This window comes from Thunnus maccoyii, chromosome 3 (assembly GCF_910596095.1).
Source record: "Thunnus maccoyii chromosome 3, fThuMac1.1, whole genome shotgun sequence".
NCBI lineage: Eukaryota > Metazoa > Chordata > Actinopteri > Scombriformes > Scombridae > Thunnus > Thunnus maccoyii.
Window position 1 is genome coordinate 20725949 of NC_056535.1, and position 19839 is coordinate 20745787.

The 19839-nt window shown below is 40.9% G+C and overlaps 1 protein-coding gene across 1 annotated transcript in view; it reads right to left on the bottom strand.

The window, feature by feature from the left end:
• The window catches only part of trim62.1 (tripartite motif containing 62, tandem duplicate 1), a 35861-nt gene extending 16800 nt beyond the window's left edge, over nucleotides 1-19061 (bottom strand). The window contains exons 1-2 of the mRNA XM_042407098.1: nucleotides 18957-19061; nucleotides 16663-17216 (exon numbers count right to left, since the gene is read on the bottom strand). Of these exons, the coding sequence (XP_042263032.1) occupies nucleotides 16663-17070 (408 nt within the window). The 5' untranslated portion in view covers nucleotides 17071-17216; nucleotides 18957-19061. The remainder of the gene's footprint in view (nucleotides 1-16662; nucleotides 17217-18956) is intronic.
• Between the last annotated feature and the right edge of the window lie 778 nt (nucleotides 19062-19839).

Sequence of the window (19839 nt, forward strand, 5' to 3'; positions counted from 1 at the left end):
GGAGACACTGACACAAACTGCAGCGAAAGAGCTACTAACAGCAGACAGCAACGACTGATGTCACAACTACAGAAATGCTTGCTGTCATATGAACTTTATGTTTTGAGATGCAGGATTTTAAAAATATTTTTGTGATGTGTAGTCCTTACAAGGAGTGCCATTCAGTGCAAAATCTAAATGCAGACCGATGACTTCTGGGAATACAACACATTGTGTAAGCACACAATTTTCCTTGAAATATAATAGAGGTCATCGTTTTCATCTGTGAGGCAATAGCAGCTGATTTACTTCAGTGAGCAAAGTTATAATAAACTGTTCAGGCCCTTCATGAAAATGTTTCACCTGTCTGTCTGGTGTGACGGCTGCTCTGCTTTCGGCCCTGGTGGCAACTGAAACAAAAACTTGTGAAAAGAAACAAAAAGCAGAATAACAAAAATGCTGTCTCAGGCTGCAAGGTCGGGTGTGTTTGTTCCAAGACATCAAATTGAGCTCAAGCTGTGCCTTACATCCCGGAGCCTTGTTTCCTTTAGCATCAGCAGAGCCTGCAGCCTCTCCGGGGGGACGAGCGCGTCCCTGCAGCCTGAGCTCAGCCAGCAGAGCAGGCAGAGGCCAGCTGAGCTGACTGAGCAGGACTGGCTCAGAAGGCTGGAGGACAAAGAGACACTTTTCACCTCCAACATCTGTCCTATTGAGAGAGGGGCCGGCTGAGACAAGAACAGTCTGTACGGTATGTTGGTAGGTGTGCATCTGTCCCAAAGGTCTGGCTGTGGTGCTGTCAAACTTTCTGTTCTGGCCTGACAGAAGTTATGAAAGATGTTTCTCTTGTGTGCATCTGTAAACTCCACCAACTCCTCAGTTATAATGCAGGCCCTGTTCTATGACAGCTTGTAGATACTTGTATTACTTGTAGATAGCCATACGTTATCATTTTTATTAGGGCTGCAATTATTTTTATTTTTGATTATACTTTCTACTAATCATGTTGAAAAGAGTAGATTAATCAATCAGTTGATTGACAGAAAATGAATCTTCAACCTTCAATCTTGTCAAGCAAAAATGTCAAACACTCTGGTTCCTGCTTCTTAAATGTGAGAATTTGCCGCTCTCCGTTTTTTATGACTGTAAATTAAATATATTTGGGGTTTGAACTGCTGTTTAGACAACACATGTAATTTCAATGTCACCTTAGGCTTAGGAAACTTGTGATTTTTCACTATTTTATTTACATAAATCAAAAAAACAAACAAACAAACAACAAAAATAACAGTGAGTTGTACCCCTAAATCATCATTGTTTAGTCAATAAAATCTCTGAAAAACACTGAAAAATGCAAAACAAATTGTGATTTCTCAGACTATGAGGTGATATGTTTGAGTTGTTTGTTTTGTTTGACCAACAGTCCAAAATCCAAAAATGTTCAATTTACAACAACACAGTACCAGTCGAAGGTTTGGACACACCGTCCCATTGAATGAGAAAGTGTGTCCAAACTTTTGTATATAACAGAAAAGCATCCAATCCTCACATTCAAGAAGCTGAAACCAGCAAATGTTCTGCATTTTTCATGTATTTTCTGTTGATCTACTTTATGTTTCAGGAAGAATCCCCCCCCCCCACTATTGGACTGTTCAATTCCCAAGCACCATATAACAACAAATGGTAAATCCATCATCTGGACCATAAAAAATATCACTATTATAGTATATGCCAGATATGTGATAAAAAATATATTATATTTGACAGATGGAACAGCTCTGCTCTGAATGATCTTGGAGCATCAGATCACAAATGACCCCCACATCTTCAACTTCTATTTTACAGGGAACATTTGGTAAAAGCAGTGAGGATGAGTGGAAGCACTGTTGCTGGCGGCCTCCTCCAGTCCTCTGAATATAGGGCACGTCATGTAAATGATGAATGCTCAGAGGCTGCTGCTCCACTTCCTGGAGCGAGGAAGGGCACAGAGTATGCAAATGTATTACCCCAAACATGAATAGCTCAGGAAGAAAAAAAAACAACAACACTACATGTCAGTTTTAATATTTTTACCTTTAAAATGAAAAGAAATTTATGATGTTTGAACTGCTGACAAAGGTCTTCAGATTTTCTAAGCTGAGGGAGTTAGAGTTAAGTGTGGGCGGCAAATTAGGTGGATGTCTGAGACAAACAGGTCTCAGAGCCATCAATGTTAACTTTGATCATCTAAATGGTGCAGGACAGGCCATTTAAGAGGAACAGGGGGTTTGTTGTTGGCACTGGAGTGGAAATCTGAGAAGTGTTGAGTGATAAGAGCAGGCCTGCTGTTTGTACAGAGTCACCTTCAGTCTGGAGGCTCTTACAGCTCGTCTTGTCCCGACGGCTGAGCGGATCTAGCTTCTACCAAGCTATTTAAATAAGCAGTCCGAGGTACTGACAATTTTCACAGTTTAAAAGTTAGAAATATTTCACAGGCAGCCGGTTCCAGTGCTCACGGGTCTAATGTGAATTTTCTTGTTATCAGAATATTCTCACTGAAGCAGCCAGTTTCAACTCCTCTCTGAAGAGCTATCCATCAACTCTGTTGGAAGAGACATGCTAATCTTACAGAGGGTTATACATCATCTCAACAGGCAACTGATAAAGGAAAAAATACATTAACATAAAAAAAAAATGTACTTCCTTTAGGCTTGTAACATTACACACTATCTTTTTAGACCTTTCAGGCCTCCTCAGATTTTACCATCGTTGTGTATTGTTCTGAATGTTCAGACCTAATGGGTGACATCACACTCACTTTGAGCTTTAGCAGTCTCAATAACTTACACTTTGAGTAAAATTTACGTTCAATGCTTAAGGTAATCTCCAGCAACAACAATGTTCTGTGTTTTGAATCGGCAGCAGCTGGATGCAACGCCTCCGTCACGGCTCCTGGCTACTTCCTGACCTATCAGCCCCAATGAGACTTTAAAGCTGATGCTCTGCCGATACTGATTCTCTTAATTGACTTTTCTCTGCTTATGAAAATCAGGAAACTCAGATATGAGTAAAATCATCTCCTCCTCGCTGTGGTTTCTGTGGTTGCCACGGTCACACAATGAGCTGTGGTGCCAAGTTGAAAAAGCTGAACCATCATAAATTTCAACTGCGAGAGGCGCAGCAGCAAGTAGAGGGAGGGCGGCTGCTGCTCGCCATTGTGTTTATATTGAAAACAATGGAGGCGGCAGTGGCAAGTCAAGTCAAGTCAGTTTTATTTTTATAGCCCAATATCACAAATCATTTGCCTCAAGGGCCTTTACTATCTGTACAGCAATACATCTTCTATCTTTAGACTCTCTGTTACACTTTCACTTACACTTCAATTGCTTTTAACTATCACATGTAAACTGACACTTTACAGCGCAGACACTTGAACTGTCTTCAGCACTTCCACTGAAATTTCAACTAGTTGTTCCACTGACATGTAATTTGACGCTTCAACTACATTTTTTTGTTACTCTTTAACTGAAAAATGAACTGCTTTCAGTGACTACGTGTCAACTGACGAGTTCATCTGCTTTCAGAGATTACACTCCAACTCACACTTCAACTCCTTTTAATTCTACACTTAAACTGATAGTTTAAACTCTTTCAAGTCTCACATCTTCACCTTGGGAAAAAAACATCTTCAGGTCTTTTGAGTCGCGCAGCTTCCATAGTTCATACACAATTTACTCACTTACACTTCAATTAACACCTTTCAGTTCATATACTTGAGCTTCCACCATAACAGATACTTCCAGCTCAATTTATCACATATGTTTCGACTGACATTTCAACTCCTTTCAGTGCTTGAACTTCCTCTGGATCTTCAACTACTTTCCAGACTTTCACTTCAACTGATCAAATGATTCAAATTTTCTCAGTGCTTAAATTGACAATTCAGCTTAATTCAGTGCTGAAACCTCAACTTATTCGAAAACTTCTATTCAAGTAATTATATTTCGACTTTCACCTCAACTACAACTTTCACTGTTTCGGAGTTAATTTAATCTACTTAAAATGTTTCAACTCCAAAATTTCAGCAGTGAGTTCTCCAATGTTGCCTTTTGTTGTTTCCAAAGAAAGAGGTCATTAGTTAGACTTGTTTTAACAGCTATATTTGGAAGCTCCACCTTGCTGTGCAGAAACAAAAACACAGAAAAACAAAACTCAAATGTTAGGCATAACAAGCTCTGGAGAACTGCATTTCCTGCTAACACTATTATCTCTTTCCTACTGCAGAGTGGACACAGTGAGTAAACACATCCTGAAAACGACCCTTGGATATGTTTGACTGCCAGAGGATTTTCACCATAACCTAATACACGCTGGTGTCATCTTTTAAAAAAAAGCTTCTTAGGATTATTCAGACCTCTACTAGTCAGCATGTTGTTAATATAAAACCATGTAGTATGTGTCAGGCATACAAATCACCTTGTGCAAAAGCATGATGTTGTTGCATGCCAGCCAGCGCCACACGGCAGGGATAACAAACAGAGTTGTTTGCCTCTACTTCGTCTTAGCGGCATGGGTGCAGCTGGAAGCTATTCTGTTATAGCTGGTGTGTATGCAGGAGTGATTGCTACAGCTTGCCAGCAGCTCTATCTGACCAAATAAAGTCTGCGTCTGCTTCTCTTTCACTCAGTCCCCCTGACGTCAAATAAATATTTGGGATGTATGCCTCTTTTGTCAAGTCACACTGTAAAATAACAAGACTGTTTTTCCAGACAGTGTTTTGGCAATACAGGTCTATAAATTTTAAGTACAGCCTCCAGTCAGGTCTGCATGTTACTGAATCTCCTGATGATTTCCAATGATCTGCATATTGTAGACTGGATCCTCATATTAAAAAAATTCAGGCAATGCTGTTTAAAGCTAATGCATGTCTTGTTTGCATAATATTGAGCAGCTGCAACCAACGCATGTCTTCATCGAGGTTCCCCAAACTAAATATATTAATATCAGTTTTTCAAGAACACACTATCTTTGTTTTATGACTTAATTATATACATATATACTTGTGACCAGAGTACTGTGCAAACAAGATACAGCAAATACCAAATAAATGATTAATAAATAAATCTAAGTAACTACCACAGTAGAGAGAGCCAAATATGTCCTCCCTTTAGTCTGGCTGAAGCAAGTGAAACAGACTTGCTTCAGCCAGACATTGTTTGCATAGAGGGGTTCTTTCATTGGGCCCTGTAATAATTAAAGGGTTTTTTGTCTATATAGTCAGATAAATGTGTAACTGCTGCTGTAACTGGACAATAAAATCTGAGCAGCTAATCACTTTTCAAATCGTTCAACAACTTTCAGCTCCGATTAGACCCACAGATGCTAGAGTTGATGAATTTTATATGAATTTATTCAAATTTTACGGTCCAGCACAGAAGTAGATACAGTTCAGCTAAAAATATGAGCAAAACTCCCCCTCCCTCCCCCCCAGGATTGTGATATTGCTTTTCAGAAAGACGGATCTGAAGACTCAAAATATGTTGAGAAACAAAAGCTAGTGGAACAGAAGCTAACCTGAAAGTTGGACCCCATGTGGATCTCTTTAAAAAAAAAAAAAGAAGAGGTATCTGCGTTCATGCTAAACAGTGAAAACACTGTTTATGTATGAAAAAACACGCACAAGATCTCAGTCCACGCTTAACAGCAGAAAAATGGCTACATCTCTTATTTGTCCTTTTATAGTCAGGAAATAAAATTAAAGCCGCAAGCAGAGATGAACGGACCCTCGTACCTCGCGCCCGTCAGAAGGAGCGGCAGCCGTCCTTTCACTACTGGAGGTCGGTTGAAACAGCTCAGAATTTTCAGGATTATCAGACACTGTGTGAATGGGTAAAATATTATTTCCTGTGCGCAGTACGTGGCGCTGGAGATGACATGTTGGAAATTGTGTATCCATTTGATGAACTATGTGTCATTTAGGCTGCACTTCCTGTTGCCTGTTAACAATACTACATAAGTGAAATATTAATGCAGCGATACATTTATCAGAAGGCAATGGACATTTCAACATTTTCATGAATATTGCACATTGCATGTAGGAGATAACTATCACACAGCCAAAACCAATTAAAACCAGCTGGTTACTCAGCTGGTTAAACCTCTGTTCTATGTCCTCATCACTTTGTGTTTCAATAAAGTTCAACTCACAATTTAGTTGTTGTTTTTTCTTGACATCTTTTTCTGTTTCTGTTGTTAGACAACTGAACTATCATATAATAGTGAGGTGGTGCACTGGTGTGTTACTGCGCTGAGATGTTGATTAAACCGGTATTTTATGATAGAAAAGTCACCTGGCACAATCAACATAACCACACCTCAGTTGTCCTCTTAACTAACTAACTCACAACCCTTTTTTTGCTTTTGCGACGTGTTTCCCTGTCTACACTAAAACACGGTGTCAGTGCTTTCAGATTCATCCACTCTGGAGACTATTTTCAAATTGCTTTTTATTTTTGGGAACTCAGAAATGTCAGCTTAGTGTGGACAAAAGGCCAAAGCAGGAAAAAAAAAAAGATTTTCAAATTTGGCTGTTTTAGCGTTAGTGAACGTACTCTGAGACCCTGTTTACACTTTGCTTTAAAATGCGTCTTGAGTGATTGGATCACAAGTGGACAACGTTTAATACAAGTTTAAACAACCACCAAGACACATTGTGATCCGATCGCTCAAACCACTCGCTGAGTTGGTCTGAGAAGCATTTGACCACATGTCTTTTGTAATGTAAATGCTAATGTGTCCTGATGCGTTCCTGACTAGGAAGAGGTGGAACAGGAGAATACATCATCAGGATGTGGTGGTTGTTTTGGTGACAGCGCGCCAACGCCAACAGTTCCAGTAGACCATCCATGTGTATTATTTCTTGAAACATTTTTGTTTTCGTACCTAGCTCATGCGAAACAAATATGGTGCTTGTCTGGCTAAAGACTGACTGTAATAACTGTGCGCGGGGCCCTTGGACCTTCTAGCGTAGTGACGTAGGCACCAACGAAATCTAAAAACAAATGGTCAGCTGGACACCTTAGAGATGCATGATAGACACAGGCGTGAACGGCGATGTGTCTCGGCTGTCAACTTGTGTTCAGATCACCGAAACACATTTTAAAACCAAGTGTAATCAGCCTCTTAAAGACCAATCAACACTCGCAAGCATCTCTGCCTCTCTCTAATCCGTAACATCTTTTTAATGAAACTCTTTTTATATACGCCACTGAGAAATATGTTAGGCTAGATGAAGTGAAATGAGTTTTTGAAAGCATAACGTGTTGCAGAAAAAAAATGTAATGACTTTCAATAGAGGAGTTGGGAGTTTTCTGTCACTACAATATATTAGACTCCTGATAAAAGGGATGTTCTTACTTGACTCTTCATGATTAAAGCTGCAACACTTTTCACAGTGCTCTGAACCATCTGACAGCTTACACTTTTAATGCTTGAGGAATTCTCACTTGTTTTACAGCTGCAGTTATTGTAAGTCAAAGCAGATAAGAGCTTCTGCTAAATGCCTGAACTGTAAACAGCTGCTAAAGCAGGAAACCTCGCTAATGTGCAAACTACAGCTGTGTCTCAAATCAGGGGCTGCATCCTCTAAAGACTACATTTGAAGATCGAATGCGTCACAGCGGTGCAACCAAGCCAGTCCCGTTTCGAAAGCTCCTTCAAATGTTGCTGAAAAATGCGGCTATCTTTTCCCGAATTCTGAGGATTTTGCACCAACAGGCAGCGATATGGCGAAATTTTGAGCCAGGCTAAGCTGTCACTTTATTTAGTTTTAATATTTTTTCCAGGCAAAAAAAAAAAAAAATAGATTCCTAATATGTGGTCAGTTTATCCAAATAACGCCTATTTGGAAATTTGCTCCGATGTTCTTGGAGATGTGAGAAGACGCCGCTGGCCGGGTGAGACCAGGCAGTCACCTCAGCTGTTAGTAATCCGACTCCTGAGATGATTGGCCGGTCAATGTCCGTCGTCATCCCGGGGAGATCATGATTCCATGAACTGATCTGTGCAGCTCTTTGGTGATTTACTGCCAGCTCTGATGTCTCTGTAGCATTTTGATATATGATATAATTCCTTTTGGAAGATAAATGTTGGTCTCACAGATGAAATCTAACAATTGTAGCTTCCACATCAGTTTGTCTGAATGTAAAGCTGACTGTTAGCTGACTTTTGGGCTCTATATGTACAGATACACCACATTTCAATAAATATAAATGTATTAAAATGGGAGGATGTTCTTCTTCAGCTCATGAAGGAAGACGTGAGGTTGCAGAGAGATGCAGAGGATAGGAGAGCAGAGAGAGAACGGACAAGCCCTTCTCTCTACTCCAGAGATTAGTTGAAAAATAAAAAATACTGAATGAATGAATTAAAATAAAGTAATTGTTAAATACATTGTTTATTTCATTTATAACTGTCTTTACAACTATTTACAACATAAATAAAGTACATAAGAAGTGGAATAACAGGGTGTCTACAGGTCCTTAAAAAGTCTTACAGTAAATTCAATTTTTATAAATATTAGACCTTAGAAAATGTGTTTTTGTGTATTTTTGTTCAGCTGAGCAGAGAGTCTCTGGTGGTGCTGCTGGACCTGGATGGGCTACCACGATAATAAAATTAAAATTTCTGGCTTCATTTCTACTGGCTGTGTCTCGATTGTCAACTGCAGCTGTCAAGGTTGCTAGGCGACAGGAGCGGCGCTTTGTGACGCAAGGGTAAGGGCGGGCAAAAATGACGCAAATAGGAAATCCACCGCAGACCAGACCAACTCATTTAACAACATTCAAGTCCGACCTTACAGTTTATGGAGGACACGCCTTTGTAGACCATGTCATTTGAAAGACGCAGCCCCTGAATTGAGAAGCAGCTTATAGGAAGCAGGGTGAGGACACACAATACAGCTGGCTGCTCCTCACTGATTAACCTGACCCTTGACCTAAATGCATTATGGGAAATAAACAAGCTCTAAGAATACCTGACCTGAGAAATCAGAACTGGCTGTACATCACATCAACAAGCATTTAGGTGTTATGGAGGTTAAATTGCTAATAAGGATACAAGTTATTATACAGGTCATACCAGGGTAGTCATGCAGAATTTAGTGACTTATTCACTTTTATCTTATTTTCTTTCCCTATTCAACAGATAATCACTAAAACCGATTATTTAACAAGCTTTTTTCCCCTAACAACTCTGATAATTACACAAGAACTATTGTTTAATTTGACCCTTAACCCTGCACATAAAACTGAAACTGAGAATGTGAAAGTGTTCCCAGCACCTGCCCTGCTGGCCTATCAGTCACCGCCTATCCCTCTGCACCTGGATTGTGACGAGAACCACGGGTTTGATAAGTAAACAGAGATACAGCTCGATATTCTCTCTCTCTCTCTCTCTCTCTCTAACTAAGGGGAGGGCGGTCAGATCTGAGTCTGGCTGATTTGGAAGCTGAAATGAGCAGGACTCCTATCAGCAGCAGGTCTAATTAAATCATCTGCAGCAAATCACAGACACAGGGAATTACAAGAGATTACAGCCTGGTTCGGCCCTGCCCAGACCCCCGAGAACAATGGCCTGTAATCTGTCTTAATTCCCCAGCTAATCAAGCAACGCAGGGCTCAGAGTCTCATGGCTGCGGCGGCGGGGTGCAGCGGTTCACAGCTGTCCAGATATCAAAGTGGCACAGACAAAACTAAAAGGCAGAAAAGTCTGAATTATAACTGCTCTGTGGTCATTCAACATTCACGGATTTTTTTAATATTTACCGAAATCTGCAACGGTCTCTGCCTAAAACCCGTCTTCTCATTTCATATTCATTGCTTTTTACGGGCTGCTCTATGTATTAAGGAGTTAGAGAAAAAAGTTTTGTACAACACCTTTTATTTAATTAAGTCTTCATAGCGGTGTCACTAGCGTGCAGGCTGCTTTCCCTGCCTCACATTAGGGGGCCAAGAGCTCAACATTAAGCCTCACTTTAAGCCGCAAAACTTAAAGGACAGCACTTCCCCTTTCATTCACTAAGATGACCAGGAAATCCCTCCTCTCCCCTCTCTCTGGCCTGTAAGACCAGTTGCAGCACGCGGAGCACTCCTGTGACCTGCGGGTTTAACTGGCTGACAGGTACATGTCCAACTACTGATGTCGCTACAATAGATTCAACTGAAATGAATCATCAAAATACAGTACGTGTAGGAGCTTGTGTACTTCTGTGGAAAAGGATCACAGACCACACCTCCCCAGAAGACACTATTTCTTGAGGCTGTATAATGTTGCAATGCAAATATATACTCAGTCTCCAGTTTATTCAACATGTAATCCAAACTAATACAGTCTAACAGCGCTGCAATAAATCTTAATGAACGTGACAAAATTCAGTTGAAACCATTTGACCGAGGTGGTAATGCATCATTGAGGATAGACTAAATATTATAAACACTCACTGTCTGTATTATGCAATACAATTCAACCGCACCCCAAACTGCAGCCTCCCAGATGACAATTAAGTTTAATCAACACTTCTTTCTCAGTTTCAACAATAACTGAACATTTTAACCTCTGTGAAGGTTGAATTTGTACGACCAATTCTAAAAGTGTCTTAAGTTGCGCTGCTTTTGGGAAACAGTTGTTAATCACGAGGAGATTTGTAAAATGGATTTTACGACCGTCTTTACGATATTCAAGATACCTGAAGATACTTTTGGGAAACAGGACCGTAGTCTCTTTGTATCTATAGTGTGCATCTCTTAAACATTTTTTCGCCTGCATGTTTCTTAGAAAATTGAAAAACAGACTCCTCGACGCAGGAGGCTGACATAAACATTTCTAATGCACAACAGATGACTCATTTAAGTTAAGCGCGAGCCAAAATAATCATCTTAACAAGACTAAATATTTTGTGTGATGGACGCTGCTCCGGCTTTACTTTCTCCAGTCGATGCAGCCGTTTATCTGCTAATCTAACGACAGCATGGGCTGAAGTAAACATGCAGCATGCCTCGAGCATCATCAGTGGTATGAGTAATGAGTGCAGTATGAGCTACCGCCTCTCTCTGGATGAGGACGTTATGCCAGCACTCCTCTAATGGAACATGACTGTTGTTTCTTTCCCGTGGCTCCACTTCCGCATGAATGCTGCCTCTCTGCCACACCACCCTGAGTGACCGCCAAGCTGTACAAACTCATTTGTTTGGGATGGGTGGGTGGTGTTGGGAAATAAGATGGATGGGAGGCTGGGAACGATGTTCCTCATAAAACCTGGTTGCCAAAAATGATCTGTGGCGTTTAATAAAGCACATACCTCAGACGCAAGGAGAAGATTTCTGAGAGAGAAGATGGCACAGGAGAGAGAGAGAGAAAAAAAAAAAGGAGAGACAGAGAAAGAGAGAAAGAGATGGAGCTGCTGGAGAAAAGGAGAGCAGACTGAGGTAAGCCACAGGGGAGATGGCAGCCGTGGGTGCCCTTGAAATTGCCTGACTCATTACTGCAGCAGCACGGTCATGCGTGGTGATGGTAGACTCACACAGCGCTCTCGGCCGGGCTCTGACAGTCGGGAGAGTGAACGACAGCCCTGTTTTTAAAACCGTCAGAGGAAAGCTTCAGAGGCTGGCATGCTCATCCTCCCCTTTTCAAAACACCATACTTCATTACAGAGAGGCAGATTGGAAAAACACTAATGCATTTTCATAATTAACCCCTGTGTTTGTGGTCTGATAAGGAAAGAATAATTAGGTATAACAATGGTGTTAATAGAGGACAGCGTGCAGTTGCATCTGGACACTTTGAACGATAGGCGTGTGTGGGTGACTCAACACCACAGTAATCATTTAGTTCTTCAGCAGTGTGGGCTTCAGACTGCAGGCCAGCGTCACTGCACAGCTGCTATTCATCTTTCACATACCATCTGCAGTATCTATAGTCTCTGGAACAAAGTTAAGTCCCTAAATATGCATGAATAAACAGGGTCTGCAGTATTATAGCCCTCCTTCCCTTCTTATCTGGTCTTACACCGCTGTCAAGTAGAGCGTAAAGATGTCTCTAGGGCATATAGACAGCAGGAAGAGCCCTGCAATACTGTGGTCACACACAGCCCCCTGACAGTCTCGATCATCGCAATTAACGCGCCGTGGCTGCTGCGGCTCCCGCTTTGTCCACCGCAGGAGTTGACTGCCAACTTTAGGCCAAAGTGGTGTGATAATAAGTGCACAGCTTCGTCCAGCTCCAATCAGGATTACAGCGATCCAGCCAATCTCCATTTAAGATGCTGCCAGCGCTCAGAGTGTAGCATGACTGAGGGAGGCGACTGTTATCTCATCACCATTAACTATGTTGCCTAAAATAAAGGCATTATTTCCCAGAACATAAAGCACATACTTTAAAAGGGTGAAGGATGTGGCTCAGTAGATAACAATGTCTGGCTTTGACCTCATTTAATGAGTTCAAAGTAATACTGAAAAAGTAAAAAAAAAATTTCCCGACAAAAAACAGCGGATGAAGTGATTCATTTGCTTGATGCGTATTAAGAATTTGATTGCGCTTCAGTTGAAAGTTTCGTTTCTCAAGAAGTTTGAAATTATTTTGCATTGAGAGGGTTTTTTTTTTGTACGTTAGGTTTAAATTGTGTTTAATGCCATCCAGTATGATCGGTGGAATAAACCCCCTTCTAATCATAATGCGTTTGTTCTGTAGATTCTCCGCTCCCTGAAGCAAACGGCCGAGCCACAGACAAATCCTCCTCGATCCTACCTTAATATCCTTTATGTTGTGAAATATGCGCGAGCAAGTAATTATGTGTTGGCTGAATTTTTGCCAGATGTGTGTGCGTCACCATGCAACGGTCGGGTGCTGGATGTGTTTGAGCGTTACAGATTTGGCCGCAGGAGCGTTTACGGGGATGCAAATCAGCAGGAGGTAAAGCTCTCGATGCAGCAACAAGATTCAGGGCCTGAGGTCAGCGGAGTGACATGCCAGGCTAAGGAGATTACAGCCTGCTACAGACCAACCAAAGGCTGCCCTTGTCAATGGCCACCAGCCAGCCAAACACACTGTCAACACATAGTTAAGGCGGTGGTGGCATGACATAACAGAAGTCTGTCATATTTCTGAACCCTGTGGGAATCTAGTCCGTTTGAGAATAGAAAATCAAAGGCTTTGGATACTGAAATGCGTGGTAACAGTGAGTCAAAGCTTATGTAAAATATAAGCCACGAATGCTTTCACATTGTAAAATTGTGAATTCAACTCTTCCTGATGAAATGTTTCACCAAAGTTAGTCTTTATTTCTTCAGCAAGTCTTGTTGAGATCAAGATCTCTTTTGGAAGAGAGACCCCGAGAAAAATAGAGAAACCTAAGAAGAAATTCTGACAATTTGGCCAAAACACAGCGCTTCTGAGTCATGACAGACCATGTTTTAATGTTTCTGTATTTCATCATGGTGGCCCATTAGAGGCGTTGGTTCAGGCGGCTCAGTTTTAAATAAGCGTCTACTGCAGATGTTGAAACTTCACTGTCATCCTTGTAGCGTTGATTATGAAACAAACTAACCCGTGTTCTGCTGTCTGAGGATAAAAAGGATAACAACAGGGAGGTGGAGGAGGCTCCTCTATTGGGCGATGAGGTGAGAAGATGACATGACCTAAAAGCAAACACTGCTGGGAAAACTGGATCATAATAGTGAACCGTTATTACTCAGACATTATTTTTTTTGGTCACAGACTATTAGGCAATTTAAACCAAACCGCAGAAGTTATCCTTCTACTTTTTGTGAACTGAAAAAGAGTCATAATTTTCAAGAATCTCACGGATGATTAGCAATATCACGTTAACAGAGGCAAACAAGAGAACAAGATTTAAAGCAGACCCAGTTAAAGCCAATCCTGAGTGCCATGTGCCAAACTGTCAAACAATTCGATACAAAGAGGCCAAGCTTTGGCTCTCGACCTACCAAATCCTTTCCTCCTCATCTACAAACTTTCCCACCCTAGAAAAACACTCAGGTTCATTTTAAAGATGCCATCAAGCTGGCAGTGCATGTGCCTCTCTGGCCTAGATGGTCACAACACTGGAGCTGATTGCAGTTACACTTTAACACATCGTCACCATGTTATTGTTGGCACTTCAGTTAAGCATTGTCGAGCCTCGTGTTAAAAGGGAAGTTTGCGTCTGCGGGCACAGCTCTCACACATTTGTTCCTATCTGACACACAGCTCCTGTCTGCTCACTGGAAAGAAAAAAGGAACAATAATGAACCTTGTTCGAACAAGTGAGAGAATAAAGTTACAACAGACGCGTTCGTAAACATGAACTTTGTGATCTGAAATGACATAATAGAAAAGAACTGTAACACCATCTGCAACCTTGTTCTGATGTTTTTCTTGTAAGGATAAGAAATTACGTAACAAACCCACAAACCCCACTTGTAGATCTTAAAAGGCGAGTACGCCAAGCTCATCATGGGACATGGTTGCTTCCAATGGGTCCCTCTGTGTACGCATACTGTACTCCCTTTCAGTATTGTAGATCTGGGAAGCCTCCAAAGCTCCTGCCAGAGTACAAAATGCCAGACTTCCGCCTTGAAAAGAGCTCCAAGCAAAGGGACAAGCTGCTGTCCAAGAAAAAAGAAACGTCTTGTGCTGGGCCTAATTACTTCTGCTCCAAGATTATACAGTTTTGACCTTTCTCAGGCTTCCAGCACAGAGCCTGATTGGAAATTAAGGAGGACACCATTGATGTTCACAGTGGTGTTAATTATATTTAATGCAGAACACAGAAGGGCACAGCTGCTCTATACCACCCACCAACCGCCTGACTATGTTTACATGCAATCTATTAATTTAATCTGTTGAACTTGTCTTTCATTCCAAGTTTTAATCCTTTATTCTCTCCTCACAAACACGTCAGTGGATTTAATTGGTGACTATTCAATTAAAACATTAAAGAAAATTTCTTGTAAAAGCCAATAACAATTTACAGCAGTTGACTGATTTTCCATTTAATCTCATTTGTTCATGTTAGTCTTGTTAGTCACTTATTGGTTAGTCCGAACCAATAAGTGAGTAACATATCTGTTCTGTGAATTAATGTCTAGTCGACATAAAAGCTGCAGTAGCGGCTGCTTTGTTTTTCATGATGATCTAAGAAATATCTCGATTTAAGAGTTCTTATCATTGTAAATTGACTTCCATGTATATAATCTCATCCAAACTTGTTGCTATTTTTGAGGCTGTTTTTCCTGTTGCCATATTTCTGGCTCTGGCATATGAAGACAATGTCCCTTAGCCTAAATCCATCTTACAAAGCTCTGACTGATTCAGCCATCAGGGAGCACGACACTAACCAATTTGAATCACTGAAAAATCTGAGATGCCAGCAGCCTCCAAGGTCTGCAACCAGGCTAGTGGATGTTAAGGCTTGGCGAGAACATTAAATGTAATGATGTTTTTTGGCTATTTATAGTGTCGTTCAAAAAAAATAAATGACAAAAATGAATGTCAATCATCGGTTTTGTCTCACTTCTTCTCCGTCAGATGTTCGAATCAGTTGCGGTCTCTATATAAACCTGCTCACTGACTGTGATGCAGAATGAACTTGCCAGTATCAAAGATACACTTTGAGATGGATATAAGAGGTCTCTGCAACAAGGACATAAGATAATAAAGTTGCATGTGTTTTTAAAGAGTCATTTAAAAAAAATGTACATGATACAGTAAAGATGATAGCAAAATCAAAGTTACGAATCATCAAAACTGTGAAACCAGAATCTCAGATAACATTACTGTGACATCCGATGTGGCCTTTGTTGTGGTCTGAGCTGCACTGACAATGATGAGTGTAAACCCCCCCAAAGATTCAGTGGCACAGTTGAGTGTTAACCATCAACACTTTTCTTATCAGAAAGCTCCCTCATCTGCCAAGAAAACTGGAAACCAAATGTTGGTTTTTTTTTTTCTATGTTACATACAACAGATGTGAACATCTCCATTGGTAACAGCAGACACAAGAAACAAGACAGACGATATAAAATTAGACAGGAATGTGTTTCTGTGCGTACTGGAACGAAGGAGGAACAGGATTAGGAGCTTTGTTTCACAGTTATTGGATTTTAGCTCTGTGGGAATGGAATTATCCAAACACTGAGAGGAAAGTAAACACTGAACCATTCCTGCTAATGTGGAAAATATGACTCATTGTGAATACATAGGACACATTAAAATAAGCTTCATAAGAAGTTTGTATCTTCAAAGTCTCTGTCAAGAAATATTCTTATAATCGATCATTGAGGGATTTCTTTTACATCTGCTCATGCGCTTGAGTTCCTTGCTGAGTCAAGATCTCTTTACTCAAACAAACCACGTTTCTCATTTGTATAAAACATAATTTAAACACTTGGATGTTTTGTCTATGTGATAAATGATGTGAAGGAACTTTACAGAAGCAACTACTGGACATAAGATGCTCATGAGCAAAGAATTAAACCCCATCAGTGGAGCCGCTCCGTGGCAGTAGAGGACTGAGGCTGAGCTGTCTGGGCAGCTCGCACGGGGTGAACGAGTGCAACTGGCTGAGTGTGATGCCTGGTGCTGATGGGCTTTAAGAAAATGTCAGCCTCACCCTTGCTAATGAGCTGTCAAAGTGTGTGTGCTAGAACTGACCTGTATCTCCTCGTAAGCCTCGTCAATGGTGGTCACTTGGTGCTGCTCGTGTAGTGCTGGTTCGTCACAGAAAAAGCACACAAGGCTTTTGTCGGTGAGGCAGAAGAGCTTGACCTTCTCGTGGTCCTTGCAGGGATAGGAGCTCCTCTGGGCGTTAAGGATGGCGTCCAGCGGGAAGGCCGAGTAGCGCTCCACAATGTTGGATAACTTGAGGCTCGGCGAGAGGAGAGGATCGGTGAAGGTCCTGCGGCACTCAGGGCAGTCCCGCGCTCCGTGAGGCTCCTGTCTGCTCCAATGCTCGGTGATACACTTTCGGCAGAAGTAGTGCTCGCAGCCAAAGCTGACCGGGTCCTGGTAAATGCTGAGGCAGATGGAACAGAGGAGCTCGTCCTTCAGACAGCAAGCCATTTGCAAAGACGGAGACTGAGCGGCATCTACGAGGGCAGTGCTTTGGAGCTGAGTGTACTTGGTTTAATCTTCAGCTGAGTGGTTCACTGCCATGTGGGAGTTGACTGACAAAACTCAGGAATCTTGGAACTTCACCTTTATTGTCTCTGTTAGAATATATTAAACAACAACAATGAGATGTCAGTAATCTGTGATTAGAAAGTACCATCACCCCTGCATGATCTAATACATTTATAACAAAGAAATCATTGACAGCGGCAAATTCTTTGGTTATACATTAACACAATGATCTCCAATGTGTGCCCATTTTCCTTATAATGTTCCTCACAGAGATTTCCGTGAGCTGCCATACAGCTAACAATTTATTATCGATCCATTTGTCAATTATTTTCTTGATTTATCAATTAGTTGTTTGATATATAAAATGGCAGAAAATGACAAAAAATGTTGATCACTGTTTCCCAGAACCTAAGCTGACGTCCTCAAATGTCTATTTTTTTCCCTGACCAACAGTCTACAATGCAAAGATATTCAATTTACTGTCATAGAGGACTAAAGAAACCAGAACATATTCACATTTAAGAAGCTGGAATCAGAAATTTGGAAATTTTCTTAAAAATGACTCAAAACCATGAATCGATTGAAAAAATAGTTAACAATTAATTTAATATGTAATTAATGGTCTAATGGTTGCAGCTCTAGTTTAATTGATAAATCAGTCAACAGAAATGTAATCAGCAACAATTTTGATGACTATATTTTTTAAGAAAAACATTCACAAGCTCCACAAATCTTAATGTCTGCTGGTTCTCTTTACCTTTTATGATAATATATTGAATATCTTTTGGTGTTGGACTGTTGGTCAAAAGAATCAAGTGATTTGAGGATGTCATCATGGGCAGTTTTCACTATTATTATTAGTCTTTATTAAACAAGGACCATGCATAAAAAACATTCATCTCAAAATGAGAAAAGATGATTTAAGCCAGATTTAGCTATTACCTAATTTCCATCAATTTCCATCATTACCTTCTAACATTTTATACACCCAACCACTAATCAATTCAGAAAATAATCATCAGATTAACGATTAATGAAAATGATTGTTAGTTGCAGCCCTATTTGAAAGCACTATTGCTCGGGGAACACTTGTGCTATTGATCAAATCACCTTAAAAACAAGCACAAACTTAAAGATGACAGAGTAAAGAACCTGCAAAACGTCCCATGTTGCTCTTCTAACCTTTAAAAATTAAACTCCATTTTAATGCCATTTCATTTAGCTGTCACCAGAGAACAGATGCAATCCAGTTCCGCTTTGCTTCCTCTACACCTGCAAAAACACCTGCACACGTTCGAGATGCTTTTTTTTTTAATCAAAACACATCTCAACCTTGCTGCATCCCTTTTTACACCCTCATTGTGGAGGATCTTTTCATTTCCAGAGCTGACAGTCTGCACCAACCAACAGGCAAACACCTGCAGCAGTATTATCTCCGGTGCTCTCTTCCAACATGCTTTCCTTTTAAATTCCCCTTTCAGGAGAGTTTCAGCAGCCCGGACTGAGCTGTCTAAATCTTCCTATCAACCACAAACTATCGAGTCAACATCTACAGATTAGCGTGCATGCTATTTAATTGGCTTGCTCCACCTTGCTTGCTAGCTGGATTTGTAAACATAACCGACCAGAACCACGACACCAGCAGCCACAGTGGGAGGATGAGAGGGGACAGACACACACAAAAAAGGGGGCAAAACACTAATTTCATATGCTAAACATTAAAACAGGTGAATTCGGGGAAGGCATATGAATCGTAAAGGTATCTTCATATGACAATTAATAATCTAAGGAAAGGATAAAACGGAGAAAAAAATCCTTCAACTCACCAGTGACTCTGCGGCGACATCAGCGGCTCCAGAGCAAGTCTCTTCCAGGAAGGAGAGCAACACACAGCGGCAACAGACGAAACCAATTGTTTTGAACGATGGGGGTGGGGGTTATCGAAAGCAAAAATGTTTACAGGATAACAGCAGTCCGTCTATGGATACGACGTGAGAAGAATTTGAGTCAATCAATATTTGATGTATGGCTTTCAGTGATTTTTTTAGTAAATACGAGACGTAAAAAATAAAATAAATTTGGAAGTTGTGTCCCCCTCTAATAATGGAATGACTCAGATCCCCCCCCAGCTCTCCCCCGCTCTCCCGGTTTTCCTTGCATCGCTGTTTTGCTACATTGATTGCAACAAACAAACACACCAAAATACACCGATTGCAACTTAATCCGTATGTGAAACTGTTTAACTTGAAAACAAGTGTAGGAGTTGCCATCAACATGGACTGTCACTGTTCAAAGAGACGTCTTTACGAGCCGAGCGACAGCGGTGGTCAGAGGCTGCAGTGTCTGCTTTCAAACAGCAGGTGTCAGGTCAGGAGCGTCCGCAGAAAACTCCCCAGTATTTCCAGTTTACATGCGGTGAGCAAATATTCATGACATACACCCATTAAACTAATCACTCACTCATCCATCTGACGAAGCTTCCTTACAAGAATTATGGGAAAATCACAGGTTTTTTTTTTTTGTTTTTTTTTACCAATTTAACACTTGTAGTTCAGTTTAATCATCATGAGGAGAACTGAAACCAGTTGTATGTTCTATCAAGAAGGGGGAAAAGGCCTGAATTATAAAGTGGGGGTGTGGAGTTTAATCAAAGATGTTTTTGAGTTGCATTATGGGAATTGTAGGATCTAGCATACCTGGAGCTTGAGC